Source organism: Leucoraja erinacea, unplaced genomic scaffold, assembly GCF_028641065.1.
Source record: "Leucoraja erinacea ecotype New England unplaced genomic scaffold, Leri_hhj_1 Leri_206S, whole genome shotgun sequence".
In the NCBI taxonomy this organism is placed as follows: domain Eukaryota; kingdom Metazoa; phylum Chordata; class Chondrichthyes; order Rajiformes; family Rajidae; genus Leucoraja; species Leucoraja erinaceus.
This window is the reverse complement of record NW_026576107.1, coordinates 120,001-139,936: the sequence shown is the minus strand read 5'-3', so window position 1 is coordinate 139,936 and position 19,936 is coordinate 120,001. Positions and strand designations below refer to the sequence as shown.

Here is a 19,936-nt window from a genome sequence, read left to right as displayed (position 1 = left end):
CTTCTTCAGATTGAAGATGTAGATAAAAGGAATGCTGAAGAGATGAGGTGAGCCAAACCCGTGCAACTGGTAGGTAGATGGGGGCACTTTTAACCTATCCATGGCCTACAGAGATGCTGCCTGACCCACTGAGTTACTCCAGCACTCTGTGAAACGTCACCTATCCATGTTCTCCAGAGATGCTGCCTGACCTGCTGAGTTACTCCAGCACTCTGTGAAACGTCGTCAACTTTATTTGTCACACAAACAAGATGTACAGGGAAATGAATGTGGCAACGCTTGCGGGATTGTGCAAAACAAAAGAATGGAACAGAACCAGTATTTACATTTTTAAAAAAAGGCACAACACAACAATAAATTAGTCCCTGGTGAGATTAGAGTTTACAGTTCTGATGGCCTGTGGGAAGAAACTCCATCTCATCCTCTCTGTTTTCACAGTGTGACAGTGTGCCTGACCGTAGCAACTGGAACTGTCCATTGCTGGGGTGGTAGGAGTCCTTCTTAAGTTGCTGGCTCTGGATCTGCACCTCCTGGTGTATAGGTCCTGCAAAGGGGAGGGAGGAATGTAGTTCCCATGGTGCGCTCGGCCGAACTCACTACTCTCTGCAGAGCCTTCCTGTCCTGGGCAGAGCTGTTCCCAAACCAGATCGAGTTGTTAGCAGACAGGATGCTTTCTACAGCCCCTTAGTAGAAGCACTGAAGGATTCTCAGAGACTCTAAATTTCCTCAGCTGCCCGAGGTGGTAAAGGGACTGCCTTGCCTTTCTCACCAATGTGGCAGCGTGTGTTGTCCATGTCAGATCTTCTGTGATGTGGACTCCCAGGTATTTAAGGTGTAGTCCAGTAAAGTGTAGTCCAGATAGCCATGGGCGTCAGTGAGTTCGTAGATGTCGGTCAGTAGTCTGTTACCTGTGATAGATAATAGACATTAGACGCCAGAGTAGGCCATTCGGTTCTTCAATGTGATCATGGCTGATCATCCCCAATCAGTACCCCGTTCCTGCCTTCTCCCCATATCCCCTGATTCCGCTATCTTTAAGAGACCTATCTAGCTCTCTCTTGAAAGTATCCAGAGAGCCAGCCTCCACCACCCCGAGGCAGAGAATTCCAGACTCACAACTCTCTGTGAGAAAAAAGTGTTTCCTCGTCTCCATTCTAAATGGCTTACCCTTTATTCTTAAACTGTGGCCCCTGGTTCTGACTCCCCCAGCATCAGGAACATGTTTCCTGCCTCTAGCGTGTCCAAGCCCATAACAATCTTATATGTTTCAATGAGATACCCTCTCATCCTTCTAAACTCCAGAGTGTACAAGCCCAGCTGCTCCATTCTTAGCATATGACAGTCCCGCCATCCCGGGAGTTAACCTTGTAAACCTACGCTACACTCCCTCAATAGCAAGAATGTCCGTACTCAAATTAGGGGACCAAAACTGTACACAATACTCCAGGTGTAGTCTCACTGGGGCTCTGTACAACTGCAGAAGGACCTCTTTGCTCGTTTTATAAAGGCCAACATGCCATTCGCTTTCTTCACTGCCTGCTGTACCTGCATGCTTACTTTCATAGACTGATGTACAAGGACCCCCCAGATCCAATTGTGCTTACCCTTTTCCCAACTTGATGCCATTTAGATAGTAATCTGCCTTCCTGTTTTGCTACCAAAGTGGATAACCTCACATTTATCCGCATTAAACTTAATCTGCCGCAACTGTTTATCATATATATTAATGATTTGGAAGACGGAATTAGGAGCAACACTGGCAAGTTTGCGGATGACACAAAGCTGGGTGGCAGTCTGAACTGTGAAGAGGATGTAAGGAGGTTGCAGGGTGACCTGGACAGGTTGAGTGAGTGGGCAGATGCGTGGCAGATGCAGTATAATATAGATAAATGTGAGTCTATCCACTTTGGTGGCAAAAACAAGGGGGCAGATTATTATCTCAATTGGGTTAGGTTAGGTAAGGGGGAGGTACAACGGGACATGGGTGGCATTGTACGCCGGTCACTGAAAGTTGGCATGCACGTCCAGCAGGCAGTGAAGAAAGCTAATGGAATGTTGGCTTTCATAACAAGAGGATTTCAGCATAGGAGTAAAGAGGTTCTTCTGCAGTTGTATAGGGCTCTGGTAAGACCACATCTGGAGTATTGTGTTCAGTTTTGGTCTCCTAATTTGAGGAAGGACATCCTTGTGATCGGTGCGTGTACGTGTGTCTGTGTACGTGTGTGTGTGTACGTGAATGAGTGTGTATACGCATACACACCCGCACCGATCGATGTTAGGCCAAGGGGGAGGCGACATGGAAATAGTCGGTTTCCCCCTTACCCCCACACACCACCCCCCACACACAAGACACACCGAGAGACATTAAAAACACACATTAAGACACACTAATAAAACAAAAAAAAAGTTGAAAAACTGAATCGCTGCTGGCAGGGCTGCCGGCTCGCAGTGCCCCCATCGAGCGGTACTGACCTCCCATTTACGAAACTGAATAAGTCACAGTCACCCAGCACGGAAACAGGCCCTTCCTTCAGCCCAACTTGCCCACACCGGCCAACATGTTTCATCTACACATCACCCAGCACGGAAACAGGCCCTTTCTTCAGCCCAACTTGCGCACATTGGCCAACATGCCCCATCACAGAAACAGGCCTTCAGCCCAACTTCGAGGGAGCGCCGTTGCGTATGGCTGCTCTGCCTGCAGCTGTCTGTCCTTTTCACCCTTTTTTTTTGTTTTTAGTGTCTTAAAAGTTTTTTGTTTTGAAGGTCTAGTCTTTTGTGTGGGGGGGGGGGGGGGGGGGGGAAGGGGGGGGAAACTGTATTTCTCGGTCCCTACTTGGTCGGAGTTGCGGCTTTCCTCCGAGCCGCGTCTTCGACCCTTTCTCGCGGCCTACCAATGGGCCTGGAGCATCCTTTCCTGCCGGGACCGGCCAGATCTTCAGCTTCGGCAGCGGCACAGCGCTGAAGCAACATCACGGAGCAGGCGATGCCTTACCCAGGTCGCCGTGTGACATCCGGCGAGAGGGCCTGTAACATTGTGCCGCCGCTGCGGCGACTGCGGAGGCCTAATAGGCCCAACCATGGGTGAACAAGAGGAAGTGGACTGGACTTTGTTGCCGTTCCTCACAGTGGGAACATGTTGGGGGGTTTTTATGTTAAATTCTTTAATGTTGTTTTATTTTTATTGGTCTGCTGCAGATGGCTCGGAAAACATGGCTGCTGGAGGTGAGAGTGAACGCTGGCGGGATTGGCTGCCGTTGCTCTCTTTCCGAATTGTGTATTGTTGCTGTATATGTTGTTTTTGTTTCATGCTTGTATTAATTGTAAGGTGTCCTTGAGAATCCTGAAAGAACCCATAAATAAAATGCATTATTATTATTAACTTGCCCACACCGGCCAATATGCCCCATCTACACTAGTCACCCAGCACTGAAACAGGTCCTTCAGCCCAACGTATCTCTGGATAGAAGGAATGGCTGTCGAGACTGAAGAGGGTTTCGACCCAAAATGTTACCCATTCCATCCAACATATTTGTGTCCACCATAAACAGAGCCATGTCGTGATGTGCCAGCAGGCTGGAGGAGCGAGCAAAGGCCTTGCCACAAAGCGGGCAGGTGAATGGGTACTGGCCGGTGTGGACTCGCCGGTGATCCAGCATGTGGTCAAGGCGGGTAAAGCCCTTACCACAGGACGGGCAGGGGGAGGGACTCTCACCACTGTGGTTGAGATTTTTGATTGGAGAAAGGCTAACTTTGAGGAGATGCGAAAGGATTTAAAAGGAATAAATTGGGACATTTTGTTTTATGGGAAAAATGTGGAAGAGAAATGGAGGACATTTAAAGTTGAAATTTTAAGAGTACAGAAACTTTGTGTCCTGTTCGGTTGAAAGGAAATAGTAAAAATTGAAAAGAGCCAAAGGGTTTCTACAGCTATATTAATAGCAAAAGGATAACGAGGGGGTAAAATTGGTCCATTAGAGAGTGGACAGCTATCTGCAGAGCCAAAAGAGATGGGGGAGATATTGAACAATTTATTTTCTTCGGTATTCACCAAGGAGAAGGATATTGAATTATGTGAGGTAAGGAAAACAAGTAGAGTAGCTATGGATACTATGAGATTCAAAGAAAAAGAAGTACTGACAATTTTGAAAAATATAAAAGTGGATAAGTCTCCAGGTCCTGACAGGATATTCCCTAGGACATTGAGGGAAGTTAGTGTAGAAATAGCAGGGGCTATGACAGAAATATTTCAAATGTCATTAGAAACAGGAATAGTGCCAGAAGATTGGCGTACTGCGTATGTTGTTCCATTGTTTAAAAAAGGTTCTAAGAGTAAACCTAGCAATTATAGACCTGTTAGTTTGACGTAAGTGGTGGGCAAATTAATGGAAAGGATACTTAGAGATAATATATATAAGCGTCTGGATAAACAGGGTCTGATTAGGAACAGTCAACATGGATTTGTGCCTGGAAGGTCATGCTTGACTATTCTTCTTGAATTTTTTGAAGAGGTTACTCGGGAAATTGATGAGGGTAAAGCAGTGGATGTTGTATATATGGACTTCAGTACGGCCTTTGACAAGGTTCCTCATGGAAGGTTGGTTAAGAAGGTTCAATTGTTGGGTATTAATGGTGGAGTAGTAAGATGGATTCAACAGTGGCTGAATGGGAGATTCTAGAGAGTAATGGTGGATGGCTGTTTGTCAGGTTGGAGGCCAGTGACTAGTGGGGTGCCACAGGGATCTGTGTTGGGTCCACTGTTGTTTGTCATGTACATCAATGATCTGGATGATGATGTGGTAAATTGGATTAGTAAGTATGCAGATGATACTAAGATAAGTGGGGTTGTGGATAATGAAGTAGATTTTCAAAGTCTACAGAGAGATTTATGCCAGTTGGAAGAGTGGGCTGAAAGATGGCAGATGGAGTTTAATGCTGATAAGTGTGAGGTGCTACATCTTGGCAGGACAAATCAAAATAGGACATACATGGTAAATGGTAGGGAATTGAAGAATGCAGTTGAACAGAGGGATCTAGGAATAACTGTGCACATTTCCCTGAAGGTGGAATCTCATGTAGATAGGGTGGTAAAGAAAGCTTTTGGTGTGCTGGCCTTTATAAATCAGAGCATTGAGTATAGAAGTTGGGATGTAATGTTAAAATTGTACAAGGCATTGGTGAGGCCAATTCTGGAGTATGGTGCACAATTTTGGTTGCCTAATTATAGGAAGGATGTCAACAAAATAGAGAGAGTACAGAGGTGATTTACTAGAATGTTGCCTGGGTTTCAGCAACTAGGTTACAGAGAAAGGTTACACAAGTTAGGTCTTTATCCTTTGGAGTATTAAGGGGGGACTTGATAGAGGTCTTTAAAATGATGAGAGGAATAGACAGAGTTGACGTGGATAAGCTTTTCCCACTGAGAGTAGGGAAGATTCAAACAAGAGGACATGACTTGAGAATTAAGGGACAGAAGTTTAGGGGTAACATGAGGGGGATCTTCTTTACTCAGAGAGTGGTAGCTGTGTGGAATGAGCTTCCAGTGAAGGTGGTGGTTCGATTTTATCATTTAAAAATAAATTGGATAGTTATATGGACTGGAAAGGAATGGAGGGTTATGGTCTGAGTGCAGGTATATGGGACTAGGGGAGAATACGTGTTCGGCACGGACTAGAAGGGCCGAGATGGCCCATTTCCATGCTGTAATTGTTACATGGTTATATGGTATGCCACAGGCTGGACATGTGGGTGAAACCCTTGCCACACTCAGCACACACTAAGCGTCTCTCTCCAGTGGGTAGCTGCTGGTGCTCCCGCAGCCTCCGTGCTCTCTTGACACATTTGCCGCAGTGGGAGCAGCTGTTCACCGGCAGCAACCCCCATGAGCTGTCATATGCCTCACCGCAGTACGGGCAGTGTCGGGGTGGCCACTAGTGTGCACACGCTGGTGAGACAGGGCGTGGGAGGCCATGGAAAAGCGTTCTCCACACACCGGACGGAACGGTTGCCGACATGCAGCTGCTGGTGGGACAGCAGGCTGGAGGAGCTGATGAAGCCCTTGCCGCACTGGGCGCAGATGAAGGGGCGCTCCCCGGTGTGGGTATGCTGGTGCCTCAACAGGTGGCTGGAGCGGGTGAAGCCGTTGCCGCACTGGCCGCAGATGAAGGGGCGCTCGTCGGTGTGGGTGTGCTGGTGCCTCAGCAGGTGGCTGGAGCGGGTGAAGCCCTTGCCACAGTCACTGCAGGTGTAGGGGCGCTCCCCGGTGTGCAGGCGCCTGTGCACCTTCAGGTCCGTGGGCCACTTGAAGCTTTTGCCGCAGACAGAGCAGGTGAAGGGCCGCTCACAGCTGTGCACCCGCCGGTGATCCCTCAGCCCCGCCGACTGGGCAAAGCTCTTGCCGCAGGTGGAGCAACCATAGGGCTTCTCACCCGTGTGCAAACGCCGGTGGGACTTCAGGTCCTTCGCCGTCTTGAAGCGCTTGCTGCACTCGGAGCAGTCGAAGGGGCGTTCTCCCGTGTGCACCCGCCGGTGGGTCTCCAGCCGGCTCGGGTGCTGCCAGGCCTTGCCACACATGTCGCACTCATAACGCTTCTCTTTGTTGTGCCCTATTATGTGGTCCTCCATCGAAGCTCAGCCCCTCGAAGCTCAGCACGAGCCGGGGGGGTAATCTGCACCCTGGCTGCCCTCAATGGCCGCTCACGTCCCCATCTCTCCATCCACAGCAACGGCTCCTAAATCCTGCAGGAGGGGAACACAGAGGGTCAACCAGCTGGCAAACAGGACATTACTAACACATGAACATTACTAGTGTTTGGGGATCATGACAGAAGCCTCCTCGTGGTGATCCATGGAAGCGACAACGCGATACACTTTGTGACACATCGGGCTACAATTCTGTCAACATGTTGGACGACGACAGAAGCCAACAGTGAGCTCCATCGTCTAACACACGATCAAATTAGTGCTTGAACGGGGGGAGGGGGAAGTGGGTGAGGGGTGAGGGGGGGGGGGGGGGGGGGGGGTCAGGGAGATGGGGGAGAAATCGCCCATTCACACGCAGCCGCAAGAGCAACAAATGCACTATCCCGTGTAGAGCAGGGAAAGATTATGTTGTAGAATGCCTGGGGTAGCACGGGAAGAACAACTACCGACGCTGACCGTGTGGAGCTTGCATGAACCCTCCACCATGTGGTGTAGAGCCGACCATGCCGTGGCAATGTGCGGCTCCGATTGGCGGAGAGCGCTGTCTGCCCGAGAGGTTGGGCAACGGATCAACCAATAGGACGCGGCCACCTGCGGCAGAAGCGGCTCCGATTGGTCGGACACAAGGAGGGGGCGGTACCTGGTCTGTGACATCAACTCAGGAAACGCAGGACGCTGCCCGTCAGTGGGGGGAGGGGCGGGGCATGCTCCCATTGGCTGCTGGTGCTGTGCATCAGTGAGGGGGAGGGAGGGGGCAGGACCTGCTCCCATTGACTGCTGGCACTGCCCATCAATGAGGGGAGGGGGAGGGACCTGCTCCGATTGGCCGCTGGCACTGCCCATCAGTGGGGGGGGGGTGGGGGGGGGGGGAAAGGGAGGGGGGGGCGGGACCTGACCATCAGTCACGTGATGCAGGCCAAAGGGATAAGGCCTCCTCTCAGCGCCGGGAGCTCAGGTGGGAACAGCCGCTGCCGCTCGACCCTCGCGTCCTTTCCCCACTCCCTCCTCCCTTCCCGAAGGCGATCCTGTGGCCGGCAACCCGAGGCGTGGGGGTGAATGTTAGGTCTGGGCGCCTTCTGGTCCTCCGACTGTTGCACCCCCTGGCGGCGGGAGGCCGCGGTGCAACGCCTCTGGTCCTCCGACTGTGGCTCCCCCCTGGGGGCGAGAGGTCGCGACAAACCGTCTTTGTATCTCTGTCCATTGAAGGGCTTGTTACAGCACCTCTAGTTCTCCCAGTGCAGCGCCCTACTGGGAGCGGGAGGCCGCACTGCAGCTTCTCTGGTCATCCGAGTGCAGTGCCACCCTGGCAGTGGGAGGCCATTGTGCAGCACCCCCTCGCTCACCCCCCTTTCACGCACTAGTAATGTCCTGTTTGCCAGCTTGTTGACCCTCTGTGTTACCCTTCTGCAGGGTTTAGGAGCCGTTGCTGTAGATGGAGAGACGGGGACGTGAGCGGCCATTAAGGGCGGCCAGGATGCCGGGGAGCCGCACCCCCATCTGCTCGGTGTGATGGGTGAGCTTCGAGGGGCTGACCTTCGAGGGGCTGAGGTTCGATAGAGGACCACATGGCGGGGCACTACAAGGAGAAGTGTTATGAGTGCGACTTGTGTGCCAAGGCCTGGCAGCACCTGAGCCTGTTGGAGATTCACGGGCGCACACGGGTGAGAAGCCCAATGGCTGCTCCACCTGCAGCAAGAGCTTTGCCCGGTTGTCGAGGCTGCTGTATCACTGGCAGGTGCACAGCAGTGAGCGGTCCTTCACCTGCTCCGACTGCAGCAAAGGCTACAAGTCATCCATGCACCAGAAGGTGCACAGGCGTCTGCACACTGGGGAGCGGCCTTCACCTGCAGCAACTGCTTCACCCTCTGCACCAGCCTGCTAGTGCAACAGCGCCCCAACACCGGCAAGCGCCCCAACACCCGCACCCAGTGCTGCAATGGATTCACTCGCTCAGCCTATCTGCTATCCCACCAGCGGGTTCACACCAGCCACTGTCCCTTCCCCAGCCCGGTTTGTGGAGAGCGTTTTTTGCCATGGCAGTTACTCACTGGAGAGAGACCCTTTGTGTGCGCTGAATGTGGCAAGGGTTTCACCCGCAGGTCCAGCCTGTGGCAGCACCGGCGTACCCACAGCGGTGAGTGTCCCTTTCCCTGCCCGTCCTGTGGTAAGGGCTTCACCCGCATTGACCACCTGCTAGAGCTGTCAGTCCACACCCGCGCGCCTTTACCTGCCCGCTGTATGGCAAGGCCTTTGCCCGCCCCTCCAGCCTGCGTGGATAAGCGCTGTTCAGTTAGACACAAAATGCTGGAAGGAATGGGTAATGTATCAGGTCGAGACTCTCTTCAGTCTCCACTCAAAATGTCACCATTCCTTCTCTCCAGGAGCTGGAGTAACTCTTGCTTCTTGGTTTCCTGGTCCTCCAAAAATATTCCAAATGGAATTTAAAGAGTGAACCCACCACTACCAAACTCCAAACTCTGAACAATAACAGCCTATTGCACTTTATTTGTTTATTTATTGTGTATATATATGGTCTATTGTATATAGACACACTGAACTTTTATCTCCTGTTCTGTATTATGTTCACATATTCTGTTGTGCTGCAGCAAGCAAGAATTTCATTGTCCAATCTGAGACACATGACAATAAAACTCTCTTGACTTGACCTGGACTTAAGCACAAAAGCCACCTTAAATTTAGTTGTATCTGGACTATTCCATGCTTTAATTGTGCGGGGGAACTCCAGGGAGCAGCCAGCATCTTCAAATAGAAGAAATTGGGTGGTGTTTTGGGTAGAGACCCTTCTTTAGATTTCCTCTTAGATTCAATACAAGCCGGAAACAGGCCCTTCGGCCCAGCATGTCCACGCCGACCACCTGTACATTAGTTCTACCAAACACATTAGTGACGTAAGTCAACAGTGTTTTATTCTCTCACGTCCCTGTTATAACAATGAAATCCTTTCTTGCAGCAGCACAACAGAATATGTAAACATAACAGGTGCACAACCTTTTATCTGAAGATCCAAATAACGAAAACCTCCGAATAGCGGACATTTTTTCGGTCCTTGAAGAAAGGTCCTTGAAAACGTTCACCGAGAGCGGCCCGCAGAGGTGACAGCGGAACCTCCGGTCGGTCCTCGAAGAAAGGGGAATTAAATCCCCATTCACAAAAGAGAAGGTGAGGGTATATTGTGCGGGAGGGTTAATAATTGACAATATGCTGCTACCTGCCCGCTGAGTTAAAAAGTTCCCACGATAGACTCACAATACACAGTGTATCGTGAGTCTTGCGTGGGAACTTTTTAACTCAGCGGGCAGGGAGCAGCAGATTGTCGCTCCCTTCAGTTTCACCCCACCTACACCCCTCTGCTTCCCGGCCATGTGTGTGACCCCTTCCCTCCCCTCTCCAGCTCCCCGCCCATTGCACCGGCGCGGGGGCTTTGCACTGTCTTCACGTCGTCGATGCCAGCATACAATGCCAGTCACCGGAGACGTCAGGACCAACGGGACACCGACCCCCAGGCGCACTGCAAGCACGGAGATCCCAGAGACCCACAGCCAGCAGCATCCCAGCCCCGTTCCAACTCCAGAAGAAAACTGCAAACTGGCCGGAGACGTCAGTACCACCAGAAGCCGCTCCCCAATGGGCCGCCACGGCGACAAGTGGCAGTTCGCCCACAGCCCGAGCTGCGCCCCCTCATCGGGACACCGACCCCCAGGCCCACTGCAAGCACGGAGATCCCAGATCAGCAACTCCAGCCCAGCCCCGCTCCAACTCCAGAGGAACACGCTCCGCGTAGGGGCAGAAGCTGATGGTGTGCAAGGTACGTCTTGTTCTTGCGGTGGCGCAACTAGGGCTGTGGGCGAACTGCCACTTGTCGCCGTAGCGGCCCATCGGGGAGCGGATTCCTCTGGAGTTGGAGGGGGAGGGGGAGGGGGATACTGTGCTGTTTGATCGCCCCCTGCTATCCCAGGGACAGGGAGACAGGACGTTTACCGAGGGCGGCCCGCAGAGGTGACAGCGGAACCTCCGGTCGGTCCTCAAAGAAAGGGGAACTAAATCCCCTTCATAAAAGAGAAGTGGAGGGTATATTGCCCGGTAGGGTATATCGCCTACCTGGAAGAAACCGGACATTTTTTCCAGGATGTCGTCTGCACACCAAAGCTCACCAAAGCTCACGTTTGGCGCCAAACGCACGTCGCCTCTGCTGCACACGGATATAAGAGTGTGAAAATGTCGCCTTAGGCCGCCTAAGGGCATGTAGGCCCGCTAGGGTAACATGAGTGCGAGAGGTGATTCAATGCTGCGGTAACATTTACAAATTCAGGAATTCATTCAACACACTGCATTTCATACAGACATTTATTCTGCAAGAAAAAACTACATTGAAGACTCAAACTCGCGACCGAGGAACTGCCGGGATCAAGGCGCAAACTCGCGACCTTGCGGATATGAGCCGAGCACTCTTCCACTGAGCCAGCCATTAAAATCTACGCTAAAAAATTTCCAATCCGAAGGCCGGCAAATTCCAAATTACGAAAAGTGTCTGGTACCAAGGCTTTCGGATAAAAGGTTGTGCACCTGTACTCAGTAAACAATGTTATAAATGAAAAAACAAAATGGTGTATATTTATATATGAATATATAACTATATATATATATATATAAATCTATCTATCTATCTATCTATCTATCTATCTATCTATCTATCTATCTATAAAACTATATCTATCTATCTATAAAACTATATCTATCTATCTATCTATCTATCTATCTATCTATCTATATCTATATCTATATATATATTATATATATAGATATAGAGTCTGAAAAGGGTCTCTGCACACCTTTGTTGAAGGAAATATCAACACCCGGAAAAAACCCATGCAACCAAAACGAAATGGAGCAAACTCCATACAGACAGCACCCATATTCAGGATCAATTCTGGGTGCCTTGCAATTTTAGGCAGCAACTTTATGGCCAATGTACTGCCCATAGTCTTGAACTGAATTAAAACATACAGTAACTGTAAAGGGGTACATAGCTTGACTTTATAATAATAATAATACATTTTATTTTCAGGCGCCTTTCAAATCTCAAGGTCACCTTACAAAGATTAACAGAAGAGAAAAAAACATATAGTCGGAGAAAAATAAATAATGACATCATCAATACACAAATTAAAGATAGAAATCGCTCCAAAGACACAAAATCAAAAAATCAAAAAAAACACAATGTGAAGACTTAGAGATTTAAGACTGAAAATGGAGTTTCTTTTTTTTAGTAACCAAAGTTATCAACGTATAATTTTTTGTGTGTTGGAAAATAAAATATAGTGGCACAGCTGATGGACTTGCTGCCTCACATGCCAGAGATCTGTGTTCGATCCTGTCCTCGGGCACTGTCTATGTTGAATTTGCACATTCTCCCTACAAGCATGTAGGTTTCCACCCACATTGAAAAGATGCATTGGCTTTGAAGCTTAAGTTGTCTCACTAAACTTGTCCCTTATGTGGAGAGTGGGTGAGGAAAGTAGGATAACAGAACTTGTGTGAATAGGTAGACAAAAATGCTGGAGAAACTCAGCGTGTGAGGCCGCATCTATGGAGCGAAGGAAATAGGCGATGTTTCGGGTCGAAACCCTTTTTCAGACTGATGTGAGGGTGGTGGGGGAGGCGGGAAGAGGAAAGGAAGAGGCGGATGCAGTGGGCTGAGGGAGAGCTGGGAAGCGAAGGAGAAAGCAGGGACTACCTGAAATTGGAGGTCAATCTTCATACCACTAGGGTGTAGACTACCCAAGCGAAATATGAGGTGATGTTTCTCCAATTTACAGTGGGCCTCACTCTGGCCATGGAGGGGGCCCAGGCCAGAAAGGCCAGATTCGGAATGGGAGGGGAGTTGAAGTGCTGAGCCACTGGGAGATCAGGTTGGTTATTGCGAACTAAGTGGAGGTGTTGTGCGAAGCGATCGCCAAGCCTGCGCTTAGTCTCACCGAGGTTGATCATACGCTGAATAACCCAACCCCATTTTTGTTTGGAAGAGGAAAGAAAGAATCGAAATGCATTCATTGCAACGTGCAAAGAGACGAGATACTGTATTATAATTTTGCTGCATGCCATTGTTGTATATATCATGTCTTGATTGATGAATATGTTTAGTTTGTGACTTTATTTGAAGTAGAAATAATATGACCATAATTCCGACGTAACTACACACTTCGTCCGAGCAATTATCGCACGTGTCATGCAAGCCGTCTTAAAAGGATTTGAGTGTAGGAGCAGGGAGGTTCTACTGCAGTTGTACAGGGTCTTGGTGAGACCACACCTGGAGTATTGCGTACAGTTTTGGTCTCCAAATCTGGGGAAGGACATTATTGCCATAGAGGGAGTGCGGAGAAGGTTCACCAGACTGATTCCTGGGATGTCAGGACTGTCTTATGAAGAAAGACTGGATAGATTTGGTTTATACTCTCTAGAATTTAGGAGATTGAGAGGGGATCTTATAGAGACTTACAAAATTCTTAAGGGGTTGGACAGGCTAGATGCAGGAAGATTGCTCCCGATGTTGGGGAAGTCCAGGACAAGGGGTCACAGCTTAGGGATAAGGGGGAAATCCTTTAAAACCGAGATGAGAAGAACCTTTTTCCACACAGAGAGTGGTGAATCTCTGGAACTCTCTGCCACAGAGGGTAGTCGAGGCCAGTTCATTGGCTATATTTAAGAGGGAGTTAGATGTGGCCCTTGTGAATAAGGGGATCAGAGAGTATGGAGAGAAGGCAGTTACGGGATACTGAATTAGATGATCAGCCATGATCATATTGAATGGCGGTGCAGGCTCGAAGGGCCGAATGGCCTACTCCTGCACCTAATTTCTATGTTTCTATACTAACCACTCCCCATATCACAAGTTATAGTAACAACCTCCCCACCCACATATCGCTCTCTAGTTTCTGTGACAGACCACGTAGAGCCAGTGCTCTCTGTAATGCCACAGTATGAATAAAGAAGTAAAGTCACAGTGTGTCGATGACATTTCTTTACAGAAGTGTTTAGAGGATTTAAAAGGGTTTAAAGGGGTTTAGAGGGCTTTAGTGGTTTAAAGCTGTATAGAGGGCTTTAGATGGGTTTAGAGTGTCTAAGAGGGGTTTAGAGGCGTTAAGATGTGTTTAGATGGGTAGAGGGGGTTAGAGCGGGTTTGAAGGGTTTAGATGGGGTTAAAATGGTTTATAGGGATTTGGAGGGGGATAGAGGAGATTAGATTGGTTTAGAGGTGTTTAGACGGGGTTAGAGAGGATTAGAGGGGTTTAGAGAGGTTTAAAGGGGCATATACGTGTTTTAAGGGGTTCAGAGGTGCTTAGTAGCTTAGAATGGCTTAGAGGGGTTTAGAGTGATTTCGAATGATTTATAAGGATTTAGGGTTCGAAGGGTTTTGCACGTGTCATGCAAGCCGTCTTAAAAGGATTTGAGTGTAGGAGCAGGGAGGTTCTACTGCAGTTGTACAGGGTCTTGGTGAGACCACACCTGGAGTATTACGTACAGTTTTGGTCTCCAAATCTGAGGAAGGACATTATTGCCATAGAGGGAGTGCAGAGAAGGTTCACCAGACTGATTCCTGGGATGTCAGGACTGTCTTATGAAGAAAGACTGGATAGACTTGGTTTATACTCTCTAGAATTTAGGAGATTGAGAGGGGATCTTATAGAAACTTACAAAATTCTTAAGAGGTTATACAGGCTAGATGCAGGAAGATTGCTCCCGATGTAGGGGAGGTCCAGGACAAGGGGTCACAGCTTAAGGATAAGGGGGAAATCCTTTAAAACCGAGATGAGAAGAACTTTTTTCACACAGAGAGTGGTGAATCTCTGGAACTCTCTGCCACAGAGGGTAGTCGATGCCAGTTCATTGGCTATATTTAAGAGGGAGTTAGATGTGGTCCTTGTGGCTAAGGAGATCAGAGGGTATGGAGAGAAGGAAGGTACGGGATACTGAGTTGGATGATCAGCCATGATATTGAATGGATCGAAGGGCCGAATGGCCTACTCCTGCACCTAATTTCTATGTTTCTAAATGACCACCTAAACTGTCATTTGGCAACCTAAAAAGCTGCCAAGGTTGCCCGGCTGCCAACAGGGGAAAAAAAGTTAAGTGAGAACCCTGTTAACTTCCGATTTTCCTAACCTGACACCATTCAGATAATAGATTGCTGGAGTGCTCTAATTTTGCCTACTAATCTCCTATTTGGGACCTTATCAAAGGCTTATTGAAAATCCAGGTACACTTCATCCATTGTGAAGACAGATCCAAAGCACCTGTTCAACTCATCTGCCATTTCCTTGTTCCCCATAATAAATTCACCTATTTCTGTCTTCAACGGACAGTCTTAACTAATTTTTTCCTCTTCACATACCTAAAGAAGCTTTTACTATCCTCCTTTATATTTTTGGCTAGCTTACCTTCGTACCTCATCTTTTCTTCCCATATTGCCTTTTTCAGTTATCTTCTGTTGCTCTCTAAAAGTTACCCAATTCTCTGGATTCCCATTCATCTTTGCTATGTGATAGTTCTTCTCTTTTACCGACCCCACCGTCAGCCACGGTAGCCTCTTACTCCCCTTGGAATCTTTCTTCCTCTTTGGAATGAACTGATCCTGCACCTTCTGTATTATTCCCAGAAATACCTGGCATTGTTGTTCCACTGTCATCCCTGCTAGGGTCTCTTTCCAGTCAACTTTGGCCAGCTCCTCCCTCATGGCTCCATAGTCCCCTTTGGTCAACTGTAACACTGACAACTCCGATTTACTCTTCTCCCTCTCCAATTGTAGATTAAAACATCATATTATGGTCACTACCTCCTAATGGCGCCTTAATCTCAAGTACCTTTATCAAATCCAGTTCATTACATAACATTAAATCCAGAATTGCCTTCTCCCTGGCAAGCTCCAATACAAGCTGCTCTAAGAATCCATCTCGGAGGTACTCGACAAACTCCCGTTCTTGAGGCCCAGTACCAACCCTATTTTCCCAGTCTACCTACATGTTGAAATCTCCCATAACAACCACAGCATTACCTTTACAAAATGCAAATTTTAACTCTTGATTCAACTTGCGCCCTATAGGGAGGGTTGCACGAAAGGTCACTGGGTCAGAGGCTTGACGCACGGAGCCGCTAAATCCATCTGGACGACATCCGTCACTTCCGGTATATGTTATTAATGCTAAAAATGCGTACTTTCCTACCTGTTAAAAAAAGGCAAAAGTTTGAGTTTTTGCGCTGAAAAAAATTGTGGTAGTCGGGGTAAGCGTGAGAGACATGTACCAAACTTTAGAATTCCAAAAGTGAAGCGAAATGAAGGTATAGAGAAGCGAGAACTGAAGGGACAACAGCTACTAAAGTGCTTGATAAATATTGGCCGTGCAGATATCGGAATTAAAAATATTGGGAATTATCGCATTTGCTCACTGCATTTCATCAGGTAAGGCATTATTTGTGTTTTTTCTTGATTCCTTTGGTATCTAAAAAATCTCAGAAGTGATAAATCCGGCTCTACATTTTCCTTCAGAAGCGTTTTTATTTTGTACGTAAAAATCCACGGGAACTATGGGCGATTTAAAAAAATTACAGCCAGATCTATCACTTCTGAAACTTTTTAGATGCCAAAGGAATCAAGAAAAAAACACCTTAGTTGATGAAATGCAGTGAGCAAACGGCCAATGTTCACCAAGCTGTCTGTTGTTGTCCCTTCAGCTTTCGCTTCTATCCACCGTCATTTCTCCTCACTTTTGGAATTCTGAAGTAGGCTAAATGTCTCACACGTTTATCCCGATTTCCATAATTATTTACAGGCAAAAATTGACAATTTCAGCGGGTTTTAATGGGCCCGCTACGCTGGAAACAATGGTAAGTGCCTACCTGCAGTTCATCGCGTGTAATCCATTTGGAGTAGCGTAGCAACAGTACGGGTCATGGGTCGTGACCCGACTGCCGTGAAACCTCCCTATATCCAGGCTACTGTTTCAGGCTAATCTACCCTGTAGATTAGTTCCATTAGGGTCTTTTTACCCTTACAATTCCTTAGTTCTTTCCATACTGACTCCACATCTCCTGTTTCAATGTCACCCCTTGCAAGGGTCTGCCCTTTTACTGGGACGTATAACCCCTGAATATTCAGTTCCCAGCCCTGGCCCTCTTGCAGACATGTCTCTGTAATTCCCACCACATCATACTTGCCAATTTCTAACTGAGCCTCAAGCTCATCCACTTTATTTCTTATAATTCGTGCATTCATTACTCCTCTCACCTTTCACATCCATTCCTATTTCACTTGGCCATACTCTCCTACCCGTTCCTCAACTTTCTGCCCCGTAAATTCTGGTGAATTTATTAACTTTTCCTGTACTCGCTTTCCCTTTAACTCCATTCTTACAACGCGTCCTCCCCCCACCAGGGGGAGCTACAATCCGACGACCAAAGCCGATTCAATTGACAAGGGTCGCTGCAGACAGAAACAAAGGCTGTGCGCCACGGCGGGACGCTACAGTCAGAGGACCAGTGGCGCTGCACCGCGGACTCCCGCCGCCAGGGGGCGCTGCAGTCGGAGGCCCAGTTGCGCTGTACCGCGGCCTCCCGCCGCCAGGGGCGCGCTATACACCAAAGATCGTCCCTCTAGGATCTTTGCTATACACGGAGGACCAGAGGGTGCTTCCTCACTCACAGACATCTCTCTCTCCTTCCCCGCCCGCACGCCTCGGGCTCCGGCTCCTCGGGTCGCCGGCCGCAGGATCGCCGTGGGGAAGGGAGGAGGAGGAGGTGGGGAAAGGACGCGGGGCCGAGCGGCGGCGGTGACTGTTCCCACCTGAGCTCCCGTTGCTCCTTCCGTCAGCCGCCGCGACCAAAGATCTGCTATAGGATCCAAATAGGATCCTTGGCGGCGACCCCGCCTCACGTGATCAGAATCACGTCACCGACCCGCCTCACGTGATCAGAAGCAAAGATCTATAAGATCTTTGATCAGAAGCACTGCCCCGGCCATCGCCGCTTATCACCGCGTCCTATTGGTCGAGCTGTCGTCCCGCCCCTCGGACAGACAGCACCGTCCGCCAATCGGAGCCGTCCTCCTATCGCCACGACCCCGCCCCCCAGGCTCCTACCGGGGGGCGGGGCTGGGGGACCCATCACAGCAGCTGCAGACAAAGGCTCCTCTAGGATCTTTGGTCTGAAGAAGGCTCTCGCCCAGAAACGTCACCCGTTCCTCCTCCCCACTGACGCACTTACTCCAGTAACAAAGATGGCCGACCAACCTGCATAACGCACAAGATGAGGTCACAGTAGCCGCCCAAAACAAACATGGCCGTTCACAGGTGGCCGTCCGGGACGTCACGTCACGGCTCGGGTCCTCTCCCCTCAGTGCGCATGCGGGGCCACTATCAAAGATGGCGGCGACCAGTTTTGGGCCGGCGGTCTGCCAGGACCTGCGGTGCATGTCGGGTCGGGCCACGTCGGGGCCGGGTCGGGTGACGGAGGAGCGAGATGAAGTTGCTCAGCAAAATGATCGAGCGGGACGACTCGGGGTGACCGTCTAACAACCCCCCCTCTCTTCCCCCCCACCCCTCTCCCCCCTCTCTCTCCCCCCATCTCTCTCTCCCCACTCTCTCTCCCCCTCCCTCCCCTCCCTCTCTCGCTCCCTCTCTCCCTCTCTCTCCCACTCTCTCCTCTCTCTCCCTCTCCTCTACAAATACTTTAATACTTTATAAACTAATCTAAATTCTCTCTCCCCCCTCTCTCTCCCCCCTCTCTCTCACCTGGAACGACTGCTTGGGTCCTTGAATGGAGTCGAGGGGGGAGGAGAAGGGACAGGTGTTGCATCTCTCTCTCTCCCTCTCTCCCCATCTCTCTCTCTCCCCCCTCCTCTCTCCCCCCCTTCCCCCCTTCTCCCATCTCTCTCCCCCCCCCCCCTTTCTCATCCACCCTCACCCTGTCTTTCTGCCTTCCCATCAATTCCCATTTCCTCTCACCCCCGCCCCCTTCTGACCCTCTCTCCTCTCTCTGTAGACAAGTCACCCTGATGCCGGAAGAGGCAGAGGACATGTGGCACACGTACAACCTGTTGCAAGTCAACGACAGTCTCAGAGCGTCTACCATCAGGTGTGGTGGGGTTTGTGGGGGGCTTGGTGTGTGGTGTGAGAAGGAGAGCTGTGTACATGCTCTTTCCCTCCTCTCCCCCCCTCTCTTCCTCTTCCCCTCATCCCTCCCCCAGCCTCTTCCTGCAGCTAATACGCTCTGATCCGGGCAGCATTCTGGTAAACCTCCTCTGCACCTTCTCTAAAGCCCCCGCATCCTTCCTGTGATGGGGCGACCAGAACTGTGGGTATTACTTCAAATGCAACCTAACTAAAGTCCTATATATCTGGGAGTGGTACAGCACAGGAACAGGCCCTTTGGCGTACAATGCCCATACTGTCGGCTTACAACTTGGTTTGGAGACAGTTCTGCCCTAGACTGCAAGAAATCGCAGAGATTTGTGGATGTAGCCCAGTCCATCACATAAACCAGACTCCCCACCAGTGACTCCATCTGCACTTCACACTGCATCAGGAAAAGCAGCCCACATAATCAGGGACAAGTCTTTGATTATGTGGGCTGCTTCTACTGGACAGGAGCAGGGAGAAGAAGATACAGAAGCTTGACAGTCTGCACCGCTAGACTCAGAAAGAGCTTCTTCCCCTCTGCTATCAAATTTCTGAATGGTCCGTCCATAAGCTAGGGTACTGTCCGATTCATCTCTACCCCATTGCAGACATTGGACTTTGTCTCTGGAACTATAGTGCTGAAAACAATATTCTGCACTCAGTATCTTTTCCTTTGCTCTACCTATTGTACTTGAGTTTGACTTTATTGTATTTCTGTATGGCATTGTCTGATCTGTTTGGATAGACTGTACTTTAGAGATACAGCGTGGAAGTAGACCCTTCGGCCCACTGAGTCAGTGCCTAACAGAGAACCCTCCCCCCACATACATTAGCACTATCCTATATACCAGTGGAAATTTACAATCTTAGTGAAGCCAATTAACCTACAAATCTTTTGAAGTGTGGGAGGAAACCAGCAAAAATTCACAAGGTGCTCGGGAGACGTACAAACTCTGTATGGACAGCACCAGTAGTCAGGATTGCACCCGGGACTCTAGCTCTATTGCTGTGCCACCCCGATAGAATGCGAAACAAAGCTGTAGTTC

At 49.4% G+C, this 19,936-nt stretch overlaps 2 protein-coding genes and 1 long non-coding RNA gene across 6 annotated transcripts in view; 2 read left to right on the top strand and 1 right to left on the bottom strand.

Annotated features, from left to right (window-relative positions):
- Positions 1 to 327: 327 nt before the first annotated feature.
- On the bottom strand, positions 328 to 6,647 carry LOC129716306 (zinc finger protein 239-like). 4 transcript variants are annotated; one of them, XM_055666171.1, is made up of 3 exons: positions 5,903 to 6,647; positions 2,837 to 3,343; positions 328 to 908 (listed from the first exon to the last, which is right to left on the bottom strand). In XM_055666171.1, the coding sequence occupies exons 1-2, from the start codon at positions 6,622 to 6,624 to the stop codon at positions 3,307 to 3,309; spliced, it is 759 nt and encodes a 252-aa protein (XP_055522146.1). In that variant the 5' UTR covers positions 6,625 to 6,647; the 3' UTR covers positions 328 to 908; positions 2,837 to 3,306. The 4 variants fall into 4 exon arrangements, with proteins under 4 accessions (XP_055522146.1, XP_055522148.1, XP_055522147.1 ...); XM_055666173.1 differs by having other exon boundaries at positions 5,993 to 6,647; XM_055666172.1 differs by lacking the exon at positions 2,837 to 3,343.
- Positions 6,648 to 7,597: 950 nt separating this feature from the next.
- Positions 7,598 to 12,052, top strand: LOC129716308 (uncharacterized). Its single transcript, XR_008726622.1, has 3 exons — positions 7,598 to 7,657; positions 8,113 to 8,206; positions 11,789 to 12,052. It is a non-coding gene; the product is annotated as an uncharacterized LOC129716308 (long non-coding RNA).
- A 6,085-nt stretch (positions 12,053 to 18,137) lies between these two features.
- The window catches only part of pelo (pelota mRNA surveillance and ribosome rescue factor), a 46,493-nt gene continuing 44,694 nt past the window's right edge, over positions 18,138 to 19,936 (top strand). The window contains exons 1-2 of the mRNA XM_055666175.1: positions 18,138 to 18,272; positions 18,754 to 18,846. Coding sequence (XP_055522150.1) covers positions 18,232 to 18,272; positions 18,754 to 18,846 — 134 coding nt within the window. The 5' untranslated portion in view covers positions 18,138 to 18,231. The remainder of the gene's footprint in view (positions 18,273 to 18,753; positions 18,847 to 19,936) is intronic.

Bases quoted from the DNA above. Each gene is read 5' to 3' on its own strand.
- LOC129716306 (XM_055666171.1), bottom strand. From the start codon at position 6,624: ATGGAGGACCACATAATAGGGCACAACAAAGAGAAGCGTTATGAGTGC. The intron at 3,344-5,902 runs GTGAGGCATATG...GGGTTCTTTCAG, and splicing joins CCGACACTGCCCGTACTGCG to GATTCTCAAGGACACCTTAC.